Source organism: Tursiops truncatus, chromosome 20 (assembly GCF_011762595.2).
Source record: "Tursiops truncatus isolate mTurTru1 chromosome 20, mTurTru1.mat.Y, whole genome shotgun sequence".
Taxonomy (NCBI): Eukaryota; Metazoa; Chordata; class Mammalia; order Artiodactyla; family Delphinidae; genus Tursiops; species Tursiops truncatus.
The window spans coordinates 51,774,240-51,797,535 of NC_047053.1; the positions used below are offsets into that span (position 1 = coordinate 51,774,240).

Consider the following 23,296-nt stretch of genomic DNA (forward strand, 5'->3'; position numbering starts at 1 on the left):
GGCTCACGGGCCCTCTGGTTGAGGCGTGCGGGCTCAGTAGTTGTGGCGCATGGGCTTAGTTGCTCTGCAGCACGTGGGATCTTCCCAGACCAGGGCTCGAACCCGTGTCCCCTGCGTTGGCAGGCGGATTCTTAATTACTGCGGCACCAGGGAAGTCCCTGATTTGATTTCTATCACTATATATTAGTTCCGCCTGTTCTTGAATTTATAAAAGGGATTATAGAAAGTAACTGTGCCTTCTTACCCTCCACACAATGTCTGTGAGATTACATCTATCAGCTCATCTACACTGTTGCCTGCGCCAACTCCTCCTTTTTATCGTGTAGGTTGTGTGAGTGTATCATAGCTGCTGTGTCCATTCTCCATTCTCTGTTTCCAGCTTGGCTATAACGAATAATGCTGCGATGATTGTTCAGGTTCACGTGTTTACATGGACTTGTTTTCATTCCTGTTGGGTGAATACCTGGGAGCTGAATTGCTGGGTCATAGGGTAAGTGTATATTACCTTAAAAGAGACTGCCACACTGTTTTCCAAAGGGTTTGTACCACTTTCTGCTCACATCAACAGCGAATGAGAGGTCAGTTACCCCACATCCCCCTGCCAATGCTTAGCGCTGCCCCGCTATTTATTTCCAGCCATACTCCCTGTCTGAAGGGCTTTCTCATTCGGATTTTAATTTGCATTTCCCTAGGGACTAATGGCATGGAGCATCTTTTCATGGGTTTATTGGCCATTTGTACATTTTCTTTGGTGAACTGTCTATTCAAGTCTTTCGGATTTTTGTTTTTCCCCCCATCTCCCAACCCACAGCCCCTTCCCCTGCCATCTACACCCAAAGTACCCTCTTGTTTTAACTCTGCTCTAAATTAAGTCTGCTTCTCTCCAAGGAGGCTACCAGTCAGCCCCAGCCCATGGGGATTCTTTGCTCCTCTGAGCTCCTCTAATACTCGTCCACCTCTGCTCCTGTTCGACACAGCATTTGCCTCCTTCCAGCACCATTTAGAGGTCCAGAGGGCAGCCCAGGCCTGGAGAGGGGCTTCCTGGTACCAGGAAGTTCCCCAGTCTATAGAATGAAAGCAGTAGGATTTCGCCCTTATAGAATTACAATGTTGCATGTTAATATCAAATATCCTTTTAAAAATTGTAGGTATCGGGCTTCCCTGGTGGCGCAGTGGTTAAGAATCCGTCTGCCAGTGCAGGGAACACGGGTTCTAGCCCTGGTCCAGGAAGATCGCACATGCCGTGGAGCAACTAAGCCTGTGTGCCACAACTACTGAGCCCACGTGCCACAACTACCGAGCCTGCACACTACAACTACTGAAGCCCGTGCTCCTAGAGTCCGTGCTCCGCAACAAGAGAAGCCAGCACAATGAGAAGGCTGCACACCGCAACGAAGAGTAGCCCCTGCTCGCCACAACTAGAGAAAGCCCGCACACAGCAACAAAGACCCAGTGCAGCCAAAAATAAATAAATAAAATTAATTAATTAAAAAAAAATTGTAGGTATCCCCTCCCTGAAAATGCTAGTATGTTTGAGAAGGAAGAATCTCTGATACAAACAAAGGGTGATTGGATTTAGAGACTTCCTGGATTTGAGTGCTGGTTTTGCCATTTAATAACTGCGGGGTGACTGTGGGCAGATCCGGGCCCCCATCAATTAAATGGGGATGACGTCATCCTCACAGAGTTGTGGGGGATACACCAAGCCTAATAAGTACCTGGAAGTCAGTGGTAAACTGTACGGAGCCAGACGTGTGTGTGTGGTGAGAACTGGCCTATTAAATCGTAAGCCCTTTTGAATAGCAACCTGGAAAGAAATCCTGCTCTTTTATAAAAAACTGGAGGGATAAACTCATAAGAAATAGTGAAGGAAAACTCCAAGGAAGACCGAGGAATCAGTCTTAAGTGTTCCTGACCCTCTTTCATAGGCTTCTCCTCCATCTCTTCCCTCCTGCCACCTTCCCCTCTTCCCCCTCCCCCTCCCCTCCCCCTCCCCTCCCCCTCCCCCTCTCCAAAGGTCTCCTGAGGCCAGTGCTGCTGTCCTCACCATCCCAGACCTCATTTTTAAAGGGACTTCAGTATGAAACCAGGGGGAAAGTTAAAAAAGAAAAAGGAGAAAGGACCCTCAGGAGCCGAGAAGGGTGTTTGCAGAACACAGTGGCTCGTGCTCCCGGGGCCAAGGCCGACCTCCAGCAGCGCTGGGTTGGGGCCTGGGCTGATGGGAAGGGCTAGGACGGGTGCTGTTTGCCTTGGCTTTCAGACCCGGGCACCGCCCCCGAGTGAGCGGCACTGCGGAGGGACCCCACCTGGAATGCTGAGCTCTGAACGTTTTTTCCCTATAGTTATCCCTTCTCACCCCCAAAGCCACTGGGCTGGGAAGCCAACCCTCCACGTGTCACCGCTGCTAAAGCCGGATTCAAAGGGGTGCCCCCACTCCCCCACTGGTCTGGGTAGAGTGAGGCCTCGAATTTTCTGTCCCATGAATTAAAAAATATTTTCGTGCACTGTTTAAGGTACTGAAGATACAGCTTGAGCAAAATTGGCAAAGTGAGGCCTGTCGGCACCTGCGCCCAGACTGTCGGTGGAAACAGGGAACAAATGTCCTTGTCTTGTGTGGGAGAGTCCGCTAAGTGCTACTGAGAAAAATACTTAAGCTATGGGATAAAAATGGTACCACAAACCCGAGCGGGGTGCGGGGTCCGGGAGAACGCGAGGGAGTTATTTGAGATCAGGCAAACAGGGAAGGCCCTCGGGGGTCTCCCCTGGGGTCTCTGTACCCCCGCCCCGCCCCCGCCGGGGCCGCTGGACCGCGAGCTGCTTCTGGCTCCGGATGGCCTCCCCACCCCCGCACATCTGCGCGCTCGTCCTGCGGCGATTCTGGTCCTGCCCGCCGATAGGGTGGCCCCGGGCCGGGTCGCCGCCGCGCTCAGCGGCAGGAGCCCTGGCGCCCGGCACGCGCCCTTACCGGGGGGCGGGGATCCCAGCCGCGCGCGTGACTCCGCCCCGGCCCGCCCCGGCTCGCGCTCTGCGCTTAGCCCGCCCGGCGCCGCAGCCGCTCCGGTCTCCCGAGTCCTCCGCGGGCGCCGAGCCCGCCGCGCGGAGCCCATGGAACCGGCGCGGGGCGAGCTCCGTGCGAGCGGCGGGGCCGAGTCGCTGCTGGGCGAGCTGGAGGTGCGGGTCCAGGACGTGGTGAGGGTGAGCTCGTGGTGGGAGCGCCACGGCGTGGACTGCGCCATCCTCGCGCTCAGCCTCCTCGCCTTGCCACCCGGTGAGGGACACGGGGCCAGGGCGATCAGGGGCCCGGCTGGGATGGGGGCGGTGGGAGGCGGGGGAGGGAGACGGAGAGGGCTGGGGGGCGGCGGGGTGGGGTAGACGGCGCGTGCCCGGGACCCCGGGACAGAGGGTCAACCCCGAAAGTCTAGTTGGGGTGTCCTGCCTCTGTCCCCAGAGGAGCCCTGATGGCGCGAAGGGCAGTGGAGGAGAAAGTTGAGCCGAGTCAAGGAGAGGCAGGGAAGCATGAGGTGGCCTGGGGAAGGAGAGGGTGCTCCAAGGGGACACCAGGGATGGGGTGAGGGGAGTGAGAGGGAGGATGGAGCGTTCCCTGCACTTCTGGCCTGGACCCCCCACCATGCCCTCCACACCATCACTCCTCTGGCTGGGGCGCAGAATCAAGACTCCCAGCGTCTCCTTGGTGAGTGAGTGGGGCTGTTTTGTCCCAAATCCGGTAGAGAGAGCCAACCCATGCCCCTCAGGCCATCATGGGACCTGCTTCACCGCTGTCTGTGGCAGTCCTCAGGACTGGGCCCGCTTTGGCCTGGGCTCCCAGGGATGCGGGCTGGGTTGTTTGGGTCCAGATCTCCAAGAACCAGAGAAAGGCCCTGCCCTTACCGCTCCCCTTAACACCAATTCTCCCTTCTCCATGCAGGGTTCCTGTGCCTGCGCTCTGAGAATCTCCTGGCCTTTGCCCTGGGCGTCACCATCCTGGGTGTGTGCCACTACACGCTCACTGTCAAGGGCAGCCACCTTGCCACTCATGGTGCCCTCACCGAGTCCAAACGCTGGAGCAAGATCTGGGTGCTTTTCTTTGTGGAGGTGAGCCTGGGACTGGGTGGGAGCAGCTGCTGGTACTGTGTGTGTGCAGCTGTGTGTGCCCTCGAGGGCCGGCAGCTGCAGCTGTGGTCTGTGGGCCCAAGTGTGCAGCCTTCACTATGGTGGGTGTGTGTCTGTGTGTGTGCACGTCCCCAAGCCCTTGAGGGGGTAGAGGGCTGCATGAGGAATGATGAGTATTTAACTGTGGCAGCCGATGTGGTCTGAGCACCCGTTTCTCCTGGGGGCACCGGCTCGCCTCTCTGCAGCCCTGGGCCAAGGGTGGTAGAGCTTCCTCCTCCCACCAGGATGCCTGTGGTTGGCAGGTCCTGGCTACACCTTCGGGGCCTCCTGGTTTTGCAATCAGGGTTTAGGATGTGAACCACAGACCAAAGAGCAGGGAAGCAGGGGACTGGTGTCACAGCACCCCAGCTGTGCCATCTCAGGACACCTGACAATGGCCAAGCCATCCTAGAAGCCCCCTGTTTCCCCAGGGCTGTACCAGGAAGGCGCCTCCTCTTTCCTGACCCTTGGCCCCCCTGCTTCCACTGCCTCCCCATGCTGCCTCAACCTATGGGCACGGTCAGGAAGGCAAAGGTTTCTGGCCAGGTTGCCCTTCTCTGTGGACTGGTGTCAGGCCTTCCAGTTCTTCTGAGAGCCCCTTCCCTCCTTTCCAGGCGGCCTCTCCCGTGGCCACCCAGGTCCCTTATGAACTAATATGAAAGCTGGTACCAGAAACAGCCCTTTTTTGCCAGGAACTGGTTACCATGACCAATTAACTCAATTATTAACTTTTTTAAAGAGCTTTTATTTATTCATTGGCCGCGCCTCTTGGCATGCGGGATCTTAGTTCCCCGAGTAGGGATCGAACCCGTGCCCCCTGCAGTGGAAGTGTGGAGTCTTAACCACTGGACTGCCAGGGAAGTCCCTCAGTTGTTAACTTTTAATAAAGTTATATAACTTTATAAAACTCTACGTAACTGTACATACACACACACACACACATACACACACACGACGTTTTATAAAATTATACTGCATCGGTTGGGTGAGAGGAAGCATTTCCTACCCAGAACTCTCCATTGCCCTCATTTTCCCCAAACCCATCTCTTCCACCTGCACACATTTCTTTTTCTTTTCTTTTTTTTTTTTTTTTAGTATTTATTTATTTACTTGGCTGCACGGGTCTTAGTTGCCGCTTGCAGGATCTTTTTTTTTTTTAGTTGAGGCATGGGAACTCCTATTAGTTGCGGCGTGTGGGATCTAGTTCCCTGACCAGGGATTGAACCCAGGCCCCCTGCATTGGGAGCTTGGAGTCTTAGCCACTGAACCACCAGGGAAGTCCTTGCATACATTTCTAAAGTGCCAAGGACAAGGGGGAACCAATGGGTCCTCAGGGTCCATTTCAAGACACTCTCCTTCCCGGGGACCCCTGGGCACTGGTCCCAGCCAGACTCTAAGGTGCAGGCCCAACCGGGGAGCCAGGGTCAGATGCCCCCTGAGTTTGTCATCACAGGCAGGGGAGGAACCGGGCATGTTAGGCAGTCCCATGGGACACGAGAGGGAGGGTTAGCTCTGTGTGGATCTGACAAAGCTGTACTGAGTCCCAGGGGCCTGGGGGCAGCTAAGAAGGAGGAGTCTTCCCAGGCTCCCCAGCAGGAGGGCTCCAGGCGAACCAGAGCGCGTGGCCCACCCTGAAAGACCCAGGCAGCCTGGTGGCTGCACCTCCTCTTGTCCCCTGGGACCCAGGGCAGTGGCCTCATCTTTGCCTCCTTGTCCCTTTAGCGCCTGGCACAGGGCTGAACTCAATATTTGTTGATGATGACCCTGCAGGTGATGGGGGGACAAGGTCCAGGGAAAAGCCAGCTGCTGGAGGGTCACAGCCTAGAGGTGGGTGAGCCCCCCCATGGTGGAGGGGGCTTGGCTGCCACCCCCGTGTTGTGACAGAGGCTGTTATGCTGCAATCAGCTGTGGGCAGGTCACAGATTTCTCAGATGGCCAACCTGAGTGGGAGGCCTCCACTCTTGCACGCCCCCATCAAGGCATGGCCCTGGCCACCCTCTGGGGAAGATCCAGCTCCCAGTGAGAAGGAGGGGTGGCTCTGCCTCCTCAGCCCATGGCATGGCGGGGCGAGTGGAGGCCTGGGTCTTGTCCGCCAGGCAGGGGACAGCGTCAGGGGCACTTTGGACACAGTGGCTGCCTTTGGACCAGCATCTAACTGTTAGTTTCCTCACCTAATAAATGAGAATAATGTTTCCTCCCTCATGAAGCCAGCATGAGGATTAAACGAGACATCCTAGATCTTCATTTAGGGTTTGGGCCTGACTCTTCAATGTTTGCTTCGAAGTAACAAGTTTCTTTTTTTTTTTTTTTCCTCTGGAGGGAACACAGTCAACTGCAAGGAAAGGGTTAGTAATTTAAAAGAAAAATTTATTTATTTATTTATTTTGGCTGTGCGGGGTCTTAGTTGTGTCACTCGGGATCTTAGTTGAAGCATGCGGACTCTTAGTTGCAGCATGCAGGATCTAGTTCCCCGACCAGGTATTGAACCCGGGCCCCCTGCATTGGGAGCGTGGAGTCTTACCCACCGGACCACCAGGCTCGTCCCAGGGTTAGTGATTTTTGTTGTTATTTGTTTTGTTTTCTCTGTTAGCGGTTTATTTTTAACTGAAAGGTTGACCAACTTATGCAAAGCTCAGTGGACGTGTGTGTGTGTGTGTGTGTGTGTGTGTGTGTGTGTGTGTCTGTGTGTGTGTGTGTGTGTGTGTGTGTGTTGAGGGGGCTGTTTGTTCAGGCCCTGGACCACCACCTGTCCTTTGCATCACGCAAAGGACCAGCTCGCGACATGCAGCATCTCAGCGGACGACCTGGGACCCTCTTGGATCCCTGGCTCTCCCTGTCTGCCACGTCCTGTTGTCTCCCTGTAATCCTCCTCTTGTTGGCTGCCTGTGCTTTTCCCAAACCGTGACCCTCAGGAGGCAGCATCACTATAGAAGAATCTAGTCCGCTAGTTGCAGCCTCAGGTGTCAGCTGAATGTCACTGCCTTTCCTGGGGCAGCCAGCTTTTGCCTGGTTTGTCTGAAGGTCTGCTGTCAAGGGCTGGGGGTGAGACAGGTCACTGTGACCCATCAGATCTGAGGGGAGGAGCTGGCAGGATGGACGGGGTGGCTGACATCCAGGTTGCTGTTGTTTCTCTGCAAAAGTATCCCAAATCATACACCAGGAAGTTCACCCACACCAGGATGAACTTCCCTCTGGACCCATTTCCAGTCTACAGCAGAATGTTCCATTTCCCCTACTAGTGTACTTCTGACTCTCTACCTTGCCCACTGATCACCCTGGCCTGGGCTGTGTCATAGGGACTACTAGTTATATTCTCGGGGACTGTCAGTCATATCCTTGGGGACTGCCAGTCAAAGGCCACAGGAATGTGGGGGGCAGGCTGGGGCGGGCAGGCCCCCATGTTTTAAGTACTGAAGCTTGGGAAAGATTTTTTTAAAATTTATTTTATTGAAGTATAGTTGATATACAATGTTAATTTCTACTATACAGCAAAGTGATTCAGTTTTCCATATATATATATATGTACAAACACACAGATTCTTTTTCATATTCTTTTCCATTCTGGTTTATCACAGGATATTGGATACAGTTCCCAGTGCTATACAGTAGGACCTTGTTGTTTATCCATGCTATGTATAATAGTTTGCATCTGTTAATCCCTAACTCCCAATCTATCCTTCCCTCATTCCCCCCTCCCCCTTGGCAACCACAAGTCTGTCCTCTATGTCTGTGAGTCTGTTTCTGTTTCGCAGATAAGTTCATTTGTGTCACATTTTAGATTCTACATATAAATGATATCATATGGTTATTTTTTTCTCGTTCTGACTTACTTCACTTAGTATGATAATCTCTAGGTCCATCCATGTAGCTGCAAATGGCGTTATTTCATTCTTTTTTATGGCTGAGTAGTATTTCATAGTATATATATACCACATCTTCTTTATCCATTCATGTGTCACTGGGCATTTAGGTTGCTACCCTGTTTTGACTATTGTAAATAGTGCTGCAATGAACATTGGAGTGCATGTATCTTTTCGAATTATAGTTTTCTCCAGACACATGCCCAGGAATGGGATTGCAGGATCATATGACAACTCTATTTTTAGTTGGGAAAGATTAACTCCTGCAGTCAAGAGGGCTTTAGGGACTCCCTTGCAAGTCACTCACTATCAAGATGTTCCCCTGAGTAGGAGGGAACAGGCTGTACCAGTTACTAAGCTCCACTGTGTCTCAACTTCAAACCCTCCTTCTGAAGTCAGCTTTGTGCTACGGGGGTGGAGTCACAGATGGTCCACAGAGAGCACAGGCCAGCTCTGCCCTGGGGGAGGGGTGTCACCCAGGGAAACGCGGTCACCTTCGTTCCAGTCCCGTGTGGTGGTGGTGGAAACAAAGCCGAGAACCCCCAGCCTAGTCATGATGCTCGAACGCTCCCTTGCCACGAATTCAGGGTGGCTCTTATCCTCTGGGCTGCCTCTAATCTTTGTTTGGCCCCTCCCGCCCCCCGAGAGGTGGTAATCTGAGTTTGCACCGCTGTGATTTTTAAGTTTTTTAATTAAAAGAATTATTTAGCAGGCAAACTCAGATCTGCAGTACAAAATATACTTAAAAAAAAATAAAACCTTTTTATTTTTGAAAAAATTATAGATTCATAGGACATTGCAAAAATAGATCAGAGAGGACAGAGGTCCAGTGGATCCCTCACCCAGTTTCCCCCAATAGTTCCATTTATGTAAATGTCATTCAACAGCAAACCCAGGACGTTGACATTGGTGTGTGTGTGTGTGTTTGTGCCATTTTATCACATGTGCAGATTTGCAAAATGTACTTTAAGGGTTCTTGTGGTGATGCCAACTCCTGAGGGTCTCTAAAAGCCTGCTTCTGGGTGGGCTTGCCCACTGGCCCCCAGAGGCCAAGGACCCAGGAGCAGATCAGGTGGTCGTCTGTGGGGGGCAGCACTTAGTCTGAGGAGTGTCCCTGGGGGAGGGGCTTGGAGAGAAAAGGGTGGGGCTGCTCCCAGGGGCCCAGTGCCTGCCCAGTTGGGAGGGGAGATTGGAGGGAGGCTGGGTTTGCTAAGGAGCTTTGGGGGCTGAGACAGTGTTGGTCCCAAATGTCAATAGTGCCGAGAACCCCTGGTGAGAGTGTCCAGAGGAGACACTGCCAGGACAGGGCTCCTGATCCCAGGCCCAGAGCAGGAAGGTGGCTGCAGGCTGAGCAGAGGTACAGATAAAGGCATGGATCTGGGAAGAGCATAGTGCATGAGGGACCCACAGAAACCTGGAGTCACTAGAATCTCATGGGGACTCTGGAGAAAAGGAGGCCCATGGGCCAAGCAGAGGAGCTGGGAGCTTCTAGGGACGAGGCCTGAAAAGGGAAAGAATTTCATGAGAGCCGCTTGATAGGATCAGACCCGACCACATCCAGGCAGCTCCCAGCAGGATGAGGCACTCCAGGCTCCTCTGGCTTCCGCCCTCACTGCGGCCCCTCTGTTATCCGAAGGTGCTAACACATCACTGTTAGCGGGAGAGCCCGCGTGGTACCCGAGGACTCGCGCTCAGGGACTTGTGTTCTCACTGAGTAGGGCTGCCAGATGTAGCAAATAAAAATCCAAGATGCGGGACTTCCCTGGTGGCGCAGTGGTTAAGAATCCGCTGGCCGATGCAGGGGACCATGGGTTCGAGCCCTGGGCCGGGAAGATCCCACATGCTGTGGAGCAACTAAGCCCATGCACCACAACTACCGAGCCTGTGCTCTAGAGCCCGCGAGCCACAACTACTGTGCCCACGAGCTACAACTACTGAGCCCGCGAGCCACAACTACTGAGCCCGCGAGCCACAACTACTGAGCCCGCGTGCCACAACTACTGAAGCCTGTGCGCCTAGAGCCCATGCTGTGCAACAAAGAGAAGCCACCACAATGAGAAGCCCGTGCACCTCAACAAAGAGTAGCCCCCATTCGCCACAACTACATAAAGCCCGTGCACAGCCATGAAGACCCAACACAGTCAAAAAAAAAAAAAAAAATCCAGGATGCCCAGTGAACTTTAGTCTTCAGATAAACAAGAAATGCAAGCAGTGTTTGGGATATATGTCTATAAAAAATGATTGGTTGTTTATCTGAGATTCTAATTTATGTGGGTGCCCTATACTTTATCTGACCAACCAATCGCTGAGGCCTGTGGAGCCTCAGAAGCACCCCACGACCCCGCAAACTCTGAAGCCAGTGTGAAGGGGTTGCTCAGCCCTGGGATCAGTGAGAGAGGGTCTGGAGGGAGGGATGGAAGCTGGGCAGACTCCAACCTGGAGTCCCTCCTGCCTGAGGGGTGCTGCCGCTGTGACGACCCCCAGCCCCTCTTTCTCAGCTGGTCCGTGCCTGTGGCCCTCTTCTCCTGCCCCATCTCTGGAGTGACCCCACCCTGCGCCGGGCCTTGAGCTGGAAGCTTGGCCCTTGTGTTGATGCCTCCTCCTCCGCCCACTCCTCACCTCCCCCAGTGGCCACACCTACAGCCTCCGGCCGTCACCTGCCTCGTCCTGCCCCTCCCCTTCCAATCCAGTAAAGTGACCTATTTGAAACCCAAGTTTGTGTCATAATCTTATAATGATGGTTTTTAATCCTGCAAAGTATTGTTTGTGTAAAAGATAAAAGAGGAGAATATTAGATAACGACCTTTGGCTGCTGGCAGAGGTCTGAGGATGCTTAAGTGAAAAAACAACTAAATGAGTGAATGAGAGGCCTGGGCCTCTGATTTTAGCTTAGAGGGGATGTCCAGAGGCATCATACCGACATCCGCCCCGCACACACTCTGGCCACTTGCAGAGCCTGAGTGCGGCTAAGAGGTCTAGGCTCTTAAGTCTTCCTGAGGGTACAGAGGGTAGCAATATCAAGAAGCTTCTGGAACTTTCTCTGGGTCTGGATGGGAAATCCTCGTGGGTGAGACCTGTGAATAATCCTGTGCGGCGGGATCATCTGTGGCCCGTGGCTACCTCCTCCCGCCCCTTGATGGGTGCAAGTGAGACACACCGCAGTCCGTGTCCAATCTCTCCTTCTCCCAAACCCACCGCGTTCCTTCTTCTTCTGGAAAGAACATCTAGATGGGAGGGAGAATTCCAGTCTCACAGAAACAGCCTCAGATCTCTTCTTAGTTATATAAAAAGGCAAAGCACACAGACTCTGGAAGCCTGCGCTGAGTCACAAATCATGTGCTATGTCAGACCACACAGGTGGCCCATCCCCGCCCCGGACCCCATTCCCAGGTCTGGGCACGTGGCTGAGCACCTGGCCCTACCAGGCCCCTGAGGGTCAAGTTCTTACCAGGCTTGGTAGGGTTCAGGCCCCAGGTCGTTTCTGGCCTTGCTACTCAAAGTGCGGTCAGCGAGGAGATGTGGAGCTTGGGCCAGAGGGGAGAGCAGATCGCTGCATTCAGCTGACATTTCTTGAAGAAAGAAGCAGACAGGATCGGCCCTCCGAGCAGAAGTATGAGGAAGGAGCAGTTAAAAACAGTCGCTTCTTCTGGTTACAGAACCGTGAGATTCAAAACACACTTGCAGGCCTTGGAGAGAGGCAGGCTGGCCTCTGAGGAGGTCCTGGCAGACCCCGGCGGAGGCCCCTTTGTTGAACCAACTGCCTGGCCCTCTTGAGCAGCAGGTCCTTCCAGACCAGCAGGCCTGGAAGAGACATCACTTTAACTGACAGGCTACCTGCCCACCTTCTGCAGCCTCCCCCAGGTTCTGTCCCTTTGCAAGGTTCCGAAACCAGAGATAAAACCCACCCCTCTGCGGGTTCCATCATCTGGGAGCAAAGCGCCTCTCCTGTTTTTGTGAACTCCGCACCGCCGCTGAATCAGCATTTACCTTCACGTCCTCTGCCTTGAGAGGGGCCCGTACTGTGTTGCTTTGACTGTCTTCCCCTGTCTGTTATGGAACTGCTGTTGTGACATCATATCCTACTTTTCGGCTTCATTTCGTTCCAAGGGAGAGAGTCTCTGCAGACAGTGGGAAGACAGTGTCGTTCCTTATCTGTCTTCTCGCGGTTTTGTCTCTTCTGCCTGGACTCTAAGCCTGGGTTCATGCTCTGTTGCAGTGACTCACCCCAGGGGTTTTATGCCTTATCTTGGATGGAACCAGGGTTCAAATCCCACTTCTGCCACCTACTTAGCTGAGTGAGCTGGGGTGGGCATGTGGCCTCTATCTCAGTTTCTGCTTCTGTCAGCTGTGAATAATAACAGCACTGATAATAATAATAATAACCCCCCCACACCCTGCCAGGCTTAAGATTAATGAGTTACATGTGTAATGTGCAGAATGCTGAACACTCAACTGAGTGTGTTCTGCTGTCTGTATGGGGCTCACGGTGACTGGCATTGGGAAACCCTTCACGTCCTCCTGGAAACAGGTAGGCAGCATCTTCAATAAAATCAGCAACATCTTCTGGCTTGGATAAAATACTGGAAGAGGCTGATGGCTGCATGTTCATTTGCATATATTTGCATAAGAAACACCTTAGCGCCTCTTTTACATTCAGAATGACTGCTCTTGGAGTCTGAGCTGCTGCCGCTCACTGCCAGCTTCAGAGAATCCCACAGTGGGTCACGCCAGGGAAGAGTCACCCCTAGGAAGAAGTGAACTCTTGGTCCTCACCGGGGCACCCTCATGGACAGTTCAGAAGATGGCCTTTCTTCGCCCCCAGGCCACTCCTGCACCCCTGCCCCCACTGCTGTGGGCCCCAAATGCAAAGCAGTGTTATGAAGGTACAGACGTTTCAAAGATAAACCCTCACAAAATAAATGGCAACACATGCCAGGAGTTTTACCTGCAGTGTGTCCGATCCTCAGGCTTGCAGGCTGCAGTCACGGGGGGCTGTGCACGCCAACTGATTTGCACGCCAAGTGGATGCAGTTGCTTTGACTGGCTGCCACTCTGTGGTCGTGGATCCCTGAGAGTTGATGTTCAAGGCTGATGAGCTGTGGGTGGAAGGCAGGAAGGCCCTGGAAATGCGTGGTCTGGGGAGGGAGGGTGTTTTCAAGGCTCCGAAGATCCTGCTTTGCTCGCCTGTGCCTGATACAGACCCCAGCGCCCTTTCTGGCTCCCTCCCCTAGGTATGCACGTCCTTCACTGCAGAGCACGCCAAGTACGGACACGTCAAGATGCACCATGGCTACACCAACGTGCTGGGCCTGGGGGACTCAAGCACGTGGAGGCTGCCTTGCCTCAACCGCTACGTCTACATGTTCCTCGCTCCTCTCTTGATCCCCATCATAACCCCACTGGTGGCTGTCGGTGAGTATGCCAGGGCTGGGTCCTGCAAAGATCTGGTTCCCCCTTTCCTTCCTTCCTCTCCTGGCTTCATGGAAGAAGTGAGAAGCCCTGAGTTGAGACCAGACAGAAACTTTCTGAGACAGCCAGGCAGGGTGGAAAGAACCTTGGTCCTGGGGCCAAGTCTGGCTCTGCCACTTACTGGCTGGTGACCACAGGCAGGTAACCTAACCTCTCTGAACCTCAGGTTCTTACCTGCTCCTCAAAGAGGGTGTGAAACAATTCCACGTATTATATGAGGGATCTAAAGTAGTCAGACTCATTGAAGCAAAGAATAGAATGGTGGCACCAGGGGCTGAGGGGAGGGGAAAGTGGAAAGTCCCTGTTCAATGAGCGTGAAGTTTCAGGTTTGCAAAATGAATAAATTCCAGAGATTTGCTGTCTAACACTGTGCCCAGAGACAACAGTACTGTACCGCACACTTTAAACCCATGTGGATAAATCTCATGTTAAGTGTTCTTACCACAGTAAAATAAAATAAAAATTTAAAAAACTCTGAGAAGACTAGAAAGTTGCATGGGAAGGCATCAAATGCCTAAATAAATAAATGAATAACCTTTACTCTTTCTATTGGATATACAAGCCTCATTTACCATCATCTTGTTGTCTATTTAATAATCCCTGATCATGTTATAAACATTCACTTGTGTTATTGTTTACTAAATATCTTTTTTTCTAAAAAAAAAAAAGGATGGTGTGAAAGCATAATGAGGTCATAGATATAAAAATGCTTTCTAAATGCCTCACACTCTATTGCATGTTATAATTTTTAGTATCATAGGAGCAATATCATACGGTGGAAAGAGCAGGGGCGAGGGGACAGCCAGACCTGGGCTCAAGTCCCAGGCCACCACTTACTACCAGACTGACCTTGGTCAGGTTGCTTACTGCTCCGTTTTCTCATCCATTAAATGGGTGAGAACAACAACAACGAAAATACAAAAGGGAATTCCCTGGAGGCCCAGTGGTTAGGACTCGGTGCTTTCACTGCTGGGGCCCGAGTTTGATCCCTGGCCAGGGAACTAAGAATCCTGCAAGCCGCGCGGCCAAAAAAAAAAAAAAAAAGAAAAGAAAAGAAAATGGGCAAACCTACTTTTCAGGGCTGTGTATGGCTGAGCTGAACACCTAGGTCACCCTAGTTGGCACTACTGAGCCACCAGGGAGCCAACTCACGTCGGATCGGAACCTCGCCGACCCCTCCCTCTATCTCTTGCCCCTTCTGGCAGAACGGCTGAGAGAGGTGGAGCTCGGGACAGCCCTGCGGACGCTTGGCCTGATTTCCCTGGGCCTTTATTCTCACTACTGGCTGCTGCTGAATGTGTCTGGCTTCCAGAGCCCCAGCTCAGCCCTGGTCTGCATGCTCATCACCAGATCCCTGCTGGCCCACCCTTACCTTCATGTCAACATCTTCCAGGTGAGGCCTCCCCTACCCTGAGTGCTGGGGGGCTACAGGGATCACTCTCCAGGGTCCCTGGCGCAGGCTGGACCCTAGGTTCCGGGGGGAGAGAGAGGCCACCTGAGGAAGCATCCCTCCACCTCCCCTGCCCACCCTCTCTCTTCCTTTCTCTCTGTGGGTCATCACAGAGAGTTTTGGTCCCAGGTAAGGAGCTTCTCTTCAACACCGGCTGCCCTTCACACACAGATCAGAGATTTATTAAGAAGCTTCTATGTGTAGGTTACTAGACTAAGCTCTGTGGAGACACAAGTGAATAGGACCCCAGCTCCTACCTCCAGGGCTCTTACTGTGATAAGCCCAAGGGCCAGCGCAGAGGTCCCAGCACACACGTGTCGAGGCAGGCGGATGCAGGAGCTGGAGACGAAGGTCTTCGTGGGGGGCCAGCAGCTCAGCACTCAGTTCTGGGCCATTTCCAGGGATGGTCAGCTCCCTGCTCCCGGGACAAGTGAAGACCCCAGGTTAGAGCATCCTGCATATGACCATCCCAGCACTTACCACGCTGCCATTAATGACTGAATCCCATGACATAATCCCATAGTTGTGTCCCATCTGCTTGTCCTGCTAGAGCAGAAGCTCCCGTTCACTTCCACATCCTCTAGACCGAGGACAGTGCCTGGCAGAGCAGGCGTTTATACATCTTTGTTTTTTTTAAAAAAATGCATTTATTTATTTATTTATTTTTGGCTGCGTTGGGTCCTTGTTGCTGCGCACGGGCTTTCTCTAGTTGCGGCGAGAGGGGGCTACTCTTTGTTGCGGTGCACCGGCTTCTCATTGTGGTGGCTTCTCTTGTTGTAGCACGAGCTCTAGGCACGCGGGCTCAGTAGTTGTGGCTCACGGGCTTAGTTGCTCCGCGGCACGTGGGATCCTCCCGGACCAGGGCTCAAACCTGTGTCTCCTGCATTGGCAGGCGGATTCTTAACCACTGTGCCACCAGGGAAGCCCTATACATCCTTGTTGAATGAAAAAATACACAAGGATGCGCAAACTTGATCTTGAACCATGAGCAGGATTTTGGTGAAAAAAAGCAGAGAAGGGTCTCTTTGGGATGCAGGCACAGGGACATGAGGGACGTCGGTGGGCAGTCGTGGGCTTAGAGGACCACGAGATCCGAGAGGCACCCAGGCCAAGCCCTTCATTGCACAGATAGGGAGAGGGACCCGGAGACGGGCGAGACTCAGCGAGGGGCACAGACAGGGTCGCATCGCCGCTGGGTGGAGGACCTCAGCTTCCTCACGCCTCTACTGGGTCCTGCTGGAGTGGGAGGTGAGGAAGGCGGCAGGACCCACGGGTCCCCGGATGCTAGCTGAGGATGCCTGAGGCAGGGTGGGGAGGCACAGGGCTGCCCAGCCCAGCCCCAGGGCGTGACGCTTGTGTCTGTCACAGCACATCGGGCTGCCCATGTTCTCCCGGGACAAGAAGCCACAACGGATTCACATGATGAGCCTGGGGGTGCTTAACCTGCCCCGGCTGCCCGTGCTGGACTGGGCGTTCGGCCACTCCCTCATCAGCTGCCACGTGGAGCACCACCTCTTCCCCAGGCTCTCCGACAACATGTGCCTGAAGGTAGATGAGGGTCGGGCTGGGGACGCTTGGATGAAGAAACTGTCTCAGGGTGGAGGGGGAGTCACCTTCGGGGTTCTCTAACCAACTGGCCTGGTCAGAGGTTCCCAGGAAGGTCAGTCCAAGGTACAGGCAGCAGTGTGGGTTTCTGACCAGAGACACCTGGTTTTCTTACTAGCCGTGTGGCTCTGGGCAAGTTAACTGAATGTCTCTGAGCCTCGGCTTCCTCATCTGTAAAATGGGACTAAGTAGTGCTTACGCTGACAGGCTTTGAGGATGAAATGAAGAAATGGATCTGAAATGTTGGGCCCTCCGTAGGTGTTTGGTGAAAAGGAGCTGTGGTTTATCCCCCTACGCAAAGGAGGACTGTCACAGATTCGGGAGCTCCAGAGAAGGGTGCTGGGGAGAAGCCCTCCCTTTCCCTTTCCTGCTGGAAATGGGAGGCGGGAATTCTCCAAGCCCCTCAGCTACTCCGGAGCATCATGGGACAAAACAGACAGGAGGGGGGGGGGCGGGGGGTGGGGGTGGGGGCTGGGCAGAGGAAGGGTCCCAGTGGGGATGGGCCTGCCCACAGCCCCGGCTCAGCGGCCCCTCCTCCCGCCCACCTTCTGGCAGGTGAAGCCCGTGGTGTCCCAGTTCCTCCGTGAGAAGCAGCTGCCGTACAACGAGGACTCCTACCTGGCTCGCTTCCGGCTGTTTCTCCACCACTACGAGGAGCTCATGGTGCAGACCCCTCCCATCACAGAGCTGGTGGGGCTGCAGTGAGGGGCGGGCCGGCGCAGTCACCCCGCTCTCCCTTCCGGGCCCACCCCCGGGGCTGGGAGGGCGCGGGCCCTTGCCCAGTGGGTGCGGCTAGGTTGCCTGGAGGTGGGCAGTGAGACGGGGAGCTCATGCTGGGGGCCCGGGGGCCACCTGCCCTGCTTGCTTTTCCGGGTTTTGAGGAATACCTGGAGGGAAGGAATAAAGGTGGCTGGGCATTCCGGTCAGTCTGGACCTCAGCCAACTTCATCTCAGGACTGAACAGCCGGATTCCTCCCCTGCTCGCTCTGAGCCTTGGTAGGGCTACAGGACGGGGGTAAGGAGGGGCCCTATGGAGGGGGCGGGCTAGGCGGGGACACCGGGAGAGAAGGGTCCACTCCCTGGTGCCAGGGAGCCCCACACTTGGCCACTGCTGCTTCCTGTGCCCTTGAGATTCTGGCCCCTATGGAGCCCTCTCCCAGGGACCACGAGGAGAGGTTACCTTTGGCAGAGACCTTCCTAAGCTTTCAGCCCGGAAGCCTGTGCAAGACAGTGGCTCAGCAGCTCCCGAGACCCACAGCATCTGTGAGATCAGAGTGTGTGTTTTGTGGGGAGGGCACTCCCGGCGAAATAAGGGGAGAAAGGGTATGAATAGCTTTGAGCGTGACCTTGGCTAGCTCTAGAAGTCTGCTTTGTTCCATGATGTTTACAAGGGGTGGAAGAATTCTCAATTGGAAGAGAGAGAAAATTACTGGGAGGGTCGCTGAGGCTGGAGAGGGGTTCCGGGAACAGGGTCTGGAGGTCAGATGGCCTTAGAGAGGAGAGGAAGGAGGGGAAGGAGAGTGTGTGGGGGGTGCGGATACACGAGCTGGGGGTCCAGGGCTCGGCTCGGCTGTGAAAGGATGGTCTGCAGCCTGGGAGCGAGATGGGAATATAAGAGAACTACTGGTGCCAGCCGCAGGAAGAGGTCCAGGTATGGGGACACCACTGAGATTCAGCCCAAAGCGCGCAGCCTTGATTTGCGAGAGGGCTGGGAGCTGCCCTGGCTGGAGGCTGGATTAGGGGGTGGGAGGAAGGGCCCGGCTGGAGGCTGATGGAGGAACAGAGAGGGAGGCCCAGCCTGTGACAGGAGCCAGAGCAGTTAGTTTAAAATACGGTTTCTCGCCTCAGCACCATGACGTTTCGGCCAGATAGCGCCGTCGCTGGGGGCCTGTCCTGTGCACTGTAGGTGTTTAGCAGCATCCCCGGCTTCTGCCCACTAGGTTCCAGGAACCCAAGTTGTGACCATCAAAAATGTCTGCAGGCACTGCCAAATGTCCCCTGGGGGCAGAAATCATCTCTGGTCGGGGACACGCAAGTCTATTCTGAGCACACAATTGCCTTGTTTTTCAGTGAAGTCCTTGGACCAGGTGAAGGGTGTGGTGACCCTGAAGATGGGGAGGCTAAATGCCAGCAAATGGGATGCGCTGAGGGGTCAGAGGGCAGGTGAAGGCATTCTCTAAGCCGGGTCCTATTAGGGAACCTAGCTCTGGTGTGGCCTTAGGTGGCTCTGCTGGGCAGCTGCCACTTGCCCGTCCAGAGCCATTACCTTCTCCTCCATCCTGTGCTCCTGTCCCGAAGCCCACACCTCCTGTCCGGCGCCCTCTCCTACAGCTACAGCTCTCACTACTTCTGAAACAGTCCCTCCTTTTGCTCCTTCCGGGCCTGGGCTGGTAGTGGCTTCCAGCTATTGCTAGCCCTGGAGGGACTTCACCACACCCCGCATCCTGCTACACCTCTGCACAGAGTTCCTTCATTAAACTCTCTTCAGTCAGCCCCTCTGAGCACACTGTCTGTTTCCTGCTGGGAGGCTGACTGATAGAGCAGAGGTTTGGCTCCAAGCAGCCCTCTTGGAACGAGGCAGGCTTGGCAGCACCACCCCCCCGTTACTGCTTTGCTATATGTTATCGCTGCTCTTTTGAAATGCATTAGCGACTCAGACGAGGCCTTAAGGACTGGGAATGCGATTAATCAAACTGCTTATTCTCCACAAGAAAAATGCAACATCAGAAAAGGCCCCATTGCACAGTCCTGGCTAATGATTAAAGCCATCCTAGCGCTTCCCTGGTGGCGCAGTGGTTAAGAATCCGCCTGCCAACGCAGGGGACACGGGTTCGAGCCCTGGTCTGGGAAGATCCCACATGCCACTGAGCAACTAAGCCCGTGCGCCACAACGACTAAGCCTGCGCTCTAGAGCCCGCGAGCCACAACTACTGAAGCCCGCGCGCCTAGAGCCCGTGCTCTGCAACGAGAAGCCACCGCAATGAGAAGCCTGTGCACCGCAACAAAGAGTAGCCTCAGCTCTCAGCAACTAGAGAAAACCTGTGTGCAGCAGCGAAGACCCAATGCAGCCAAAAACTAAATAAATAAATTTATTAAAAAAATAAAAATAAAACCATCCTAATACAATCAGTGACTCATTGTTATTGATCTGGGCCTGAGTGGGGAATGCGCTGCAGCTGGAGGCCCTGGTACCAGACTTGGCTGTACAAGAAGCACCCAAGAACACTCCATCACTTTGAAGCTTGATTTTCTGTTGCGCTGGGATTGTGGCTGGGTTTGCGTGGGGCTTGAGAAATGAGGGGAGATGACAGGAGTGAATGAAGCCCCTCTAGGGCTCTGCAGACACCTATGGTCTAATTAACAGAGGTGTATCGGAGGTGATAATGTTTACAATGATGATGATGATAGCTAACATCAATTCAGAACTTACAGCACATTTTCCCCTATGCTATCTAACTTTAATCTTTACAAGAAATTGGTACTATTTTCCCCTCACGTTACATATTGTGAAGATAAGCCTTAAAGAGATTAAACTTATCAATATCATATAGCTAGCAAGTGGAGGAAGAAAGATTCAAACCTGGTGTGTCCAACTCCAGAATTCCTGCTCTTAACCACCAGACATACTACCTCTGGGTAGGGAGCCCTATAGGGCTTGCTGGGGTGTCAGATCCTGAATGTCCTTCTCTTCCTGCCGTCTTAATAAACGGATCATTAAGACAAACTCTTTACGAACATCCATTATGTGCCAGGCACTGTGCAAAGCTCTGGGGATAAAAGAGTGAATGAGATTGGGCCCCAATCTCCTGGAGCTTACCGTCTAGTGCAGGAATTGACAAACTTTTTCAGTAAAAGGCAAAATGGTAAATATTTTGGGCTTTGTGGATGATATGGTCTCTGTCACAACTACTCAACTGTGCCGTCAAAGTGCAAAAACAACCAGAGACAATATGTAAAGAAATAAGCATCACTGTGTTCTAATATAATATATATATTTTTGGCCATGCCGCGAGGCTTGCAGGATCTTAGCTCCCCAACCAAGGATCGAACCCGGGCCCCGGCAGTGGAAGCGCTGAGTCCTAACCACTGGCCCGCCAGGGAGGTCCTTAAAAGAATTTTTTTTTTATTTTATGTAGTTTTCACATGTCACAGAACATTATTCTTTACAGTTTTAGAAAAACTATTTAAGAATGTAACAGCCATGAACTTACAAAATACAAAACAAATACAAAACAAAAATACAAAAAAAATACAAAAAATACAAATACAAAAACAGGTGGTGGGCAGGATTTGGGCTGCAAACAGTAGTCTGCCTACTCCTGGTCTAGTGGGATGAGCACAAAACACAATGACTTATTAGAAATCAGAGCAGTATTTACCTCTGAGTACCAGGGAGGGGAAGTGACTAGAAGGGGCGCAAGGAATTCCTGGGGGTGCTGGCCATGTTCTACTTGATCTGAGTGGTGGTTACATGGTTATATTTCGTGGTGACTCATCAAATGGTACACTTATGGTTTGTGCACTTTTCTGTTCATTGTACTTTGTAAAGAAAAAAATGTTGCCTGCCATTCCAGTTCTACAAGAATCAAGCCATTAGCTACTGCAGTCACCCACTGGCAATGATCCCAAAGGGGAATTCAGGATGGGGAAAACCAGGAAGCATTCTGTGCTTTGGATATACTGGTCCCTAGATAGTTCATTTATATATCTAAGGAAAAATTTCAGTGACCCCGTATTCTTGCATCGTACATGGAAAAGCAGTAAAAGCATTAACTCGAGCTGTCTGTTCTTTGTGATGAGCAATACTCTTTTTTTGCTTGACTACATGTTTTTCCCAGCAAAAAAAGTTCATATATATCCTGGCTCCTCCCCTACCTCTTTGGAGTAGTTTCTCAGAGTAATCTGAGAGGCTGTCTCCTAGGCTACAGTCTTCAGTAAGGTCCCGGAATAAAACTGAACTCACGATGTGTACATTGTGCATTTTTCTTTTAGTCGACAACTTCAATAAAAAAAATAATTCAAGAATGATAGGGACTTCCCTGGTGGTGCAGTGGTTAAGAATCCGCCTGCCAATGAAGGGGACACGGGTTCGAGCCCTGGTCTGGGAAGATCCCACATGCCGCGGAGCAACTAAGCCCGTGCACCACAACAACTGAGTCTGAGCTCTAGAGCCCGCGAGCCACAACTTCTGAGCCCGCGAGCCACAACTACTGAAGCCCACGTGCCTAGAGCCCGTACACCGCAACAAGAGAAGCCACTGCAATGAGAAGCCCGTGCACCGCAACGAATAGTAGCCCCTGCTTGCCACAACTAGAGAAAGCCCGCGTGCAGCAACGAAGACCCAATGCAGCCAAAAATAAATAAATAATTAAAAATTTAAAAATTTATTAAAAAAAAAGAATGATAAAGCAGTGTAATAGGTAATGATGGGCTGGAGTGCTGCAGGGACAAAAAGGGGCCCTAACCCAGCTTGGGAGAGGATGGGTCAGGAAAGGCTTCTCCAAGGATGTGCTTCACAAGAAGGCCCTTGGGGGAAGGGTGGGGGAGGCAGCATCAGAATCACTGGGTCAGATGTGACTACGGACCTGTCATTTAAAAATACATCTCGTTATGATCCAGCAATCCCACTACTGGGCATATACCCAGAGAAAACCATAATTCAAAAAGACACATGCACCCCAACGTTCACTGCAGCACTATTTACAATAGCCAGGTCTCGGAAGCAACCTAAATGCCCACTAACAGACGAATGGATAAAGAAGGTGTGATACATATATACAATGGAATATTACTCAGCCATAAAAAGGAACAAAATTGGGTCATTTGTAGAGTCGTGGATGGACCTAGACACTGTCATACAGAGTGAAGTAAGTCAGAAAGAGAAAAACAAATATCGTATATTAACGCATGTATGTGGAATCTAGAAAAATGGTATAGGTGAACCAGTTTGCGAGGCAGAAATAGAGACACAGATGTGGAGAACAAACACCAAGGGGGGAAAGTCGGGGAGGGGGGGGGATAGTGGTGGTGGTGGGATGAATTGAGAGATTGGGATTGACATATATACACTGATATGTATAAAATAGATAACTAATAAGAACCTGCCGTATAAAAAATAAATTAAAAAATACATCTTGTTTCTTGTGGGTTTTTTTGCCTTAATTTTGATCTTCTGAAACACTGCATTACAAGATTATTACTTTGATTACTGAGGTTTTTGGCGCCCCCTTAAATTTTGTACTCCAGGCCATTGCCTCATTCGCCTCACCCTATTCCAGCCTGCTGGACAAGGGTGGGAGATCTGGCTCTGTCCTTGGTACAGAGGGCAAGACGCTCCTCTCTGTTCCCTCACCTTTGTAAAGGGGAGGACGATTAAGCAACAAGATCTCCAAGGTTTAAAATTCTCCCTGGCCCAACTTGGACAGCATCTTATCGGGGTCAAACCTGTGTAACGCCCGGCGCCGGTGAAAGGAATGCCCGAAGTCCTGCCTGGAGACCCTTTTTCCAGACTTCCGGACTCTGTGGTTATTACCCAATGAGCGGGGAGGCTCGCTTGAACCTGGCTTGTGATTGGCTGAGATGGAAACGAGCCGGGGTACGTTGTCAAATGGGACAGGCGTTGCGTCATCAGCAAGCGACGACAGCTTCCGGGGGTGGGGTAAGTAAAGTAAGCTCCTTTCTAATTGGTTCCTTCTTTCAGGCGGGATTGAAACAGCAATGGGGATTTGCTCTCCTCCAACTCTAGGCTCCAGATAATTGGAGG

The 23,296-nt window shown here is 52.5% G+C and overlaps 1 protein-coding gene and 1 long non-coding RNA gene across 11 annotated transcripts; one reads left to right on the forward strand and one right to left on the reverse strand.

The window, feature by feature from the left end:
• The first annotated feature begins 3,029 nt into the window (after positions 1 to 3,029).
• On the forward strand, positions 3,030 to 17,455 carry FADS6 (fatty acid desaturase 6). The gene is made up of 6 exons (XM_033847021.2): positions 3,030 to 3,268; positions 3,926 to 4,092; positions 13,241 to 13,421; positions 14,684 to 14,871; positions 16,297 to 16,476; positions 17,089 to 17,455. Exons 1-6 carry the CDS (start codon positions 3,106 to 3,108, stop codon positions 17,236 to 17,238), a joined length of 1,029 nt encoding a protein of 342 aa, XP_033702912.1. The 5' UTR covers positions 3,030 to 3,105; the 3' UTR covers positions 17,239 to 17,455.
• On the reverse strand, positions 5,212 to 23,067 carry LOC117309420 (uncharacterized). 10 transcript variants are annotated; one of them, XR_012328693.1, is made up of 5 exons: positions 22,978 to 23,067; positions 15,186 to 15,343; positions 12,955 to 13,105; positions 11,997 to 12,858; positions 5,212 to 11,810 (listed from the first exon to the last, which is right to left on the reverse strand). It is a non-coding gene; the product is annotated as an uncharacterized lncRNA (long non-coding RNA). The 10 variants fall into 10 exon arrangements; XR_012328691.1 differs by having other exon boundaries at positions 5,212 to 11,233; positions 11,458 to 12,858; XR_012328694.1 differs by adding an exon at positions 14,851 to 14,945 and having other exon boundaries at positions 5,212 to 12,858.
• Between the last annotated feature and the right edge of the window lie 229 nt (positions 23,068 to 23,296).

Excerpts from the sequence above, each read along its gene's own strand:
- FADS6 (XM_033847021.2), top strand. The coding sequence starts at position 3,106 with ATGGAACCGGCGCGGGGCGAGCTCCGTGCGAGCGGCGGGGCCGAGTCG. Across the intron at positions 4,093-13,240 it reads GGGTGCTTTTCTTTGTGGAG|GTATGCACGTCCTTCACTGC; the intron begins GTGAGCCTGGGA and ends TCCCTCCCCTAG. Across the intron at positions 16,477-17,088 it reads CCGACAACATGTGCCTGAAG|GTGAAGCCCGTGGTGTCCCA; the intron begins GTAGATGAGGGT and ends ACCTTCTGGCAG.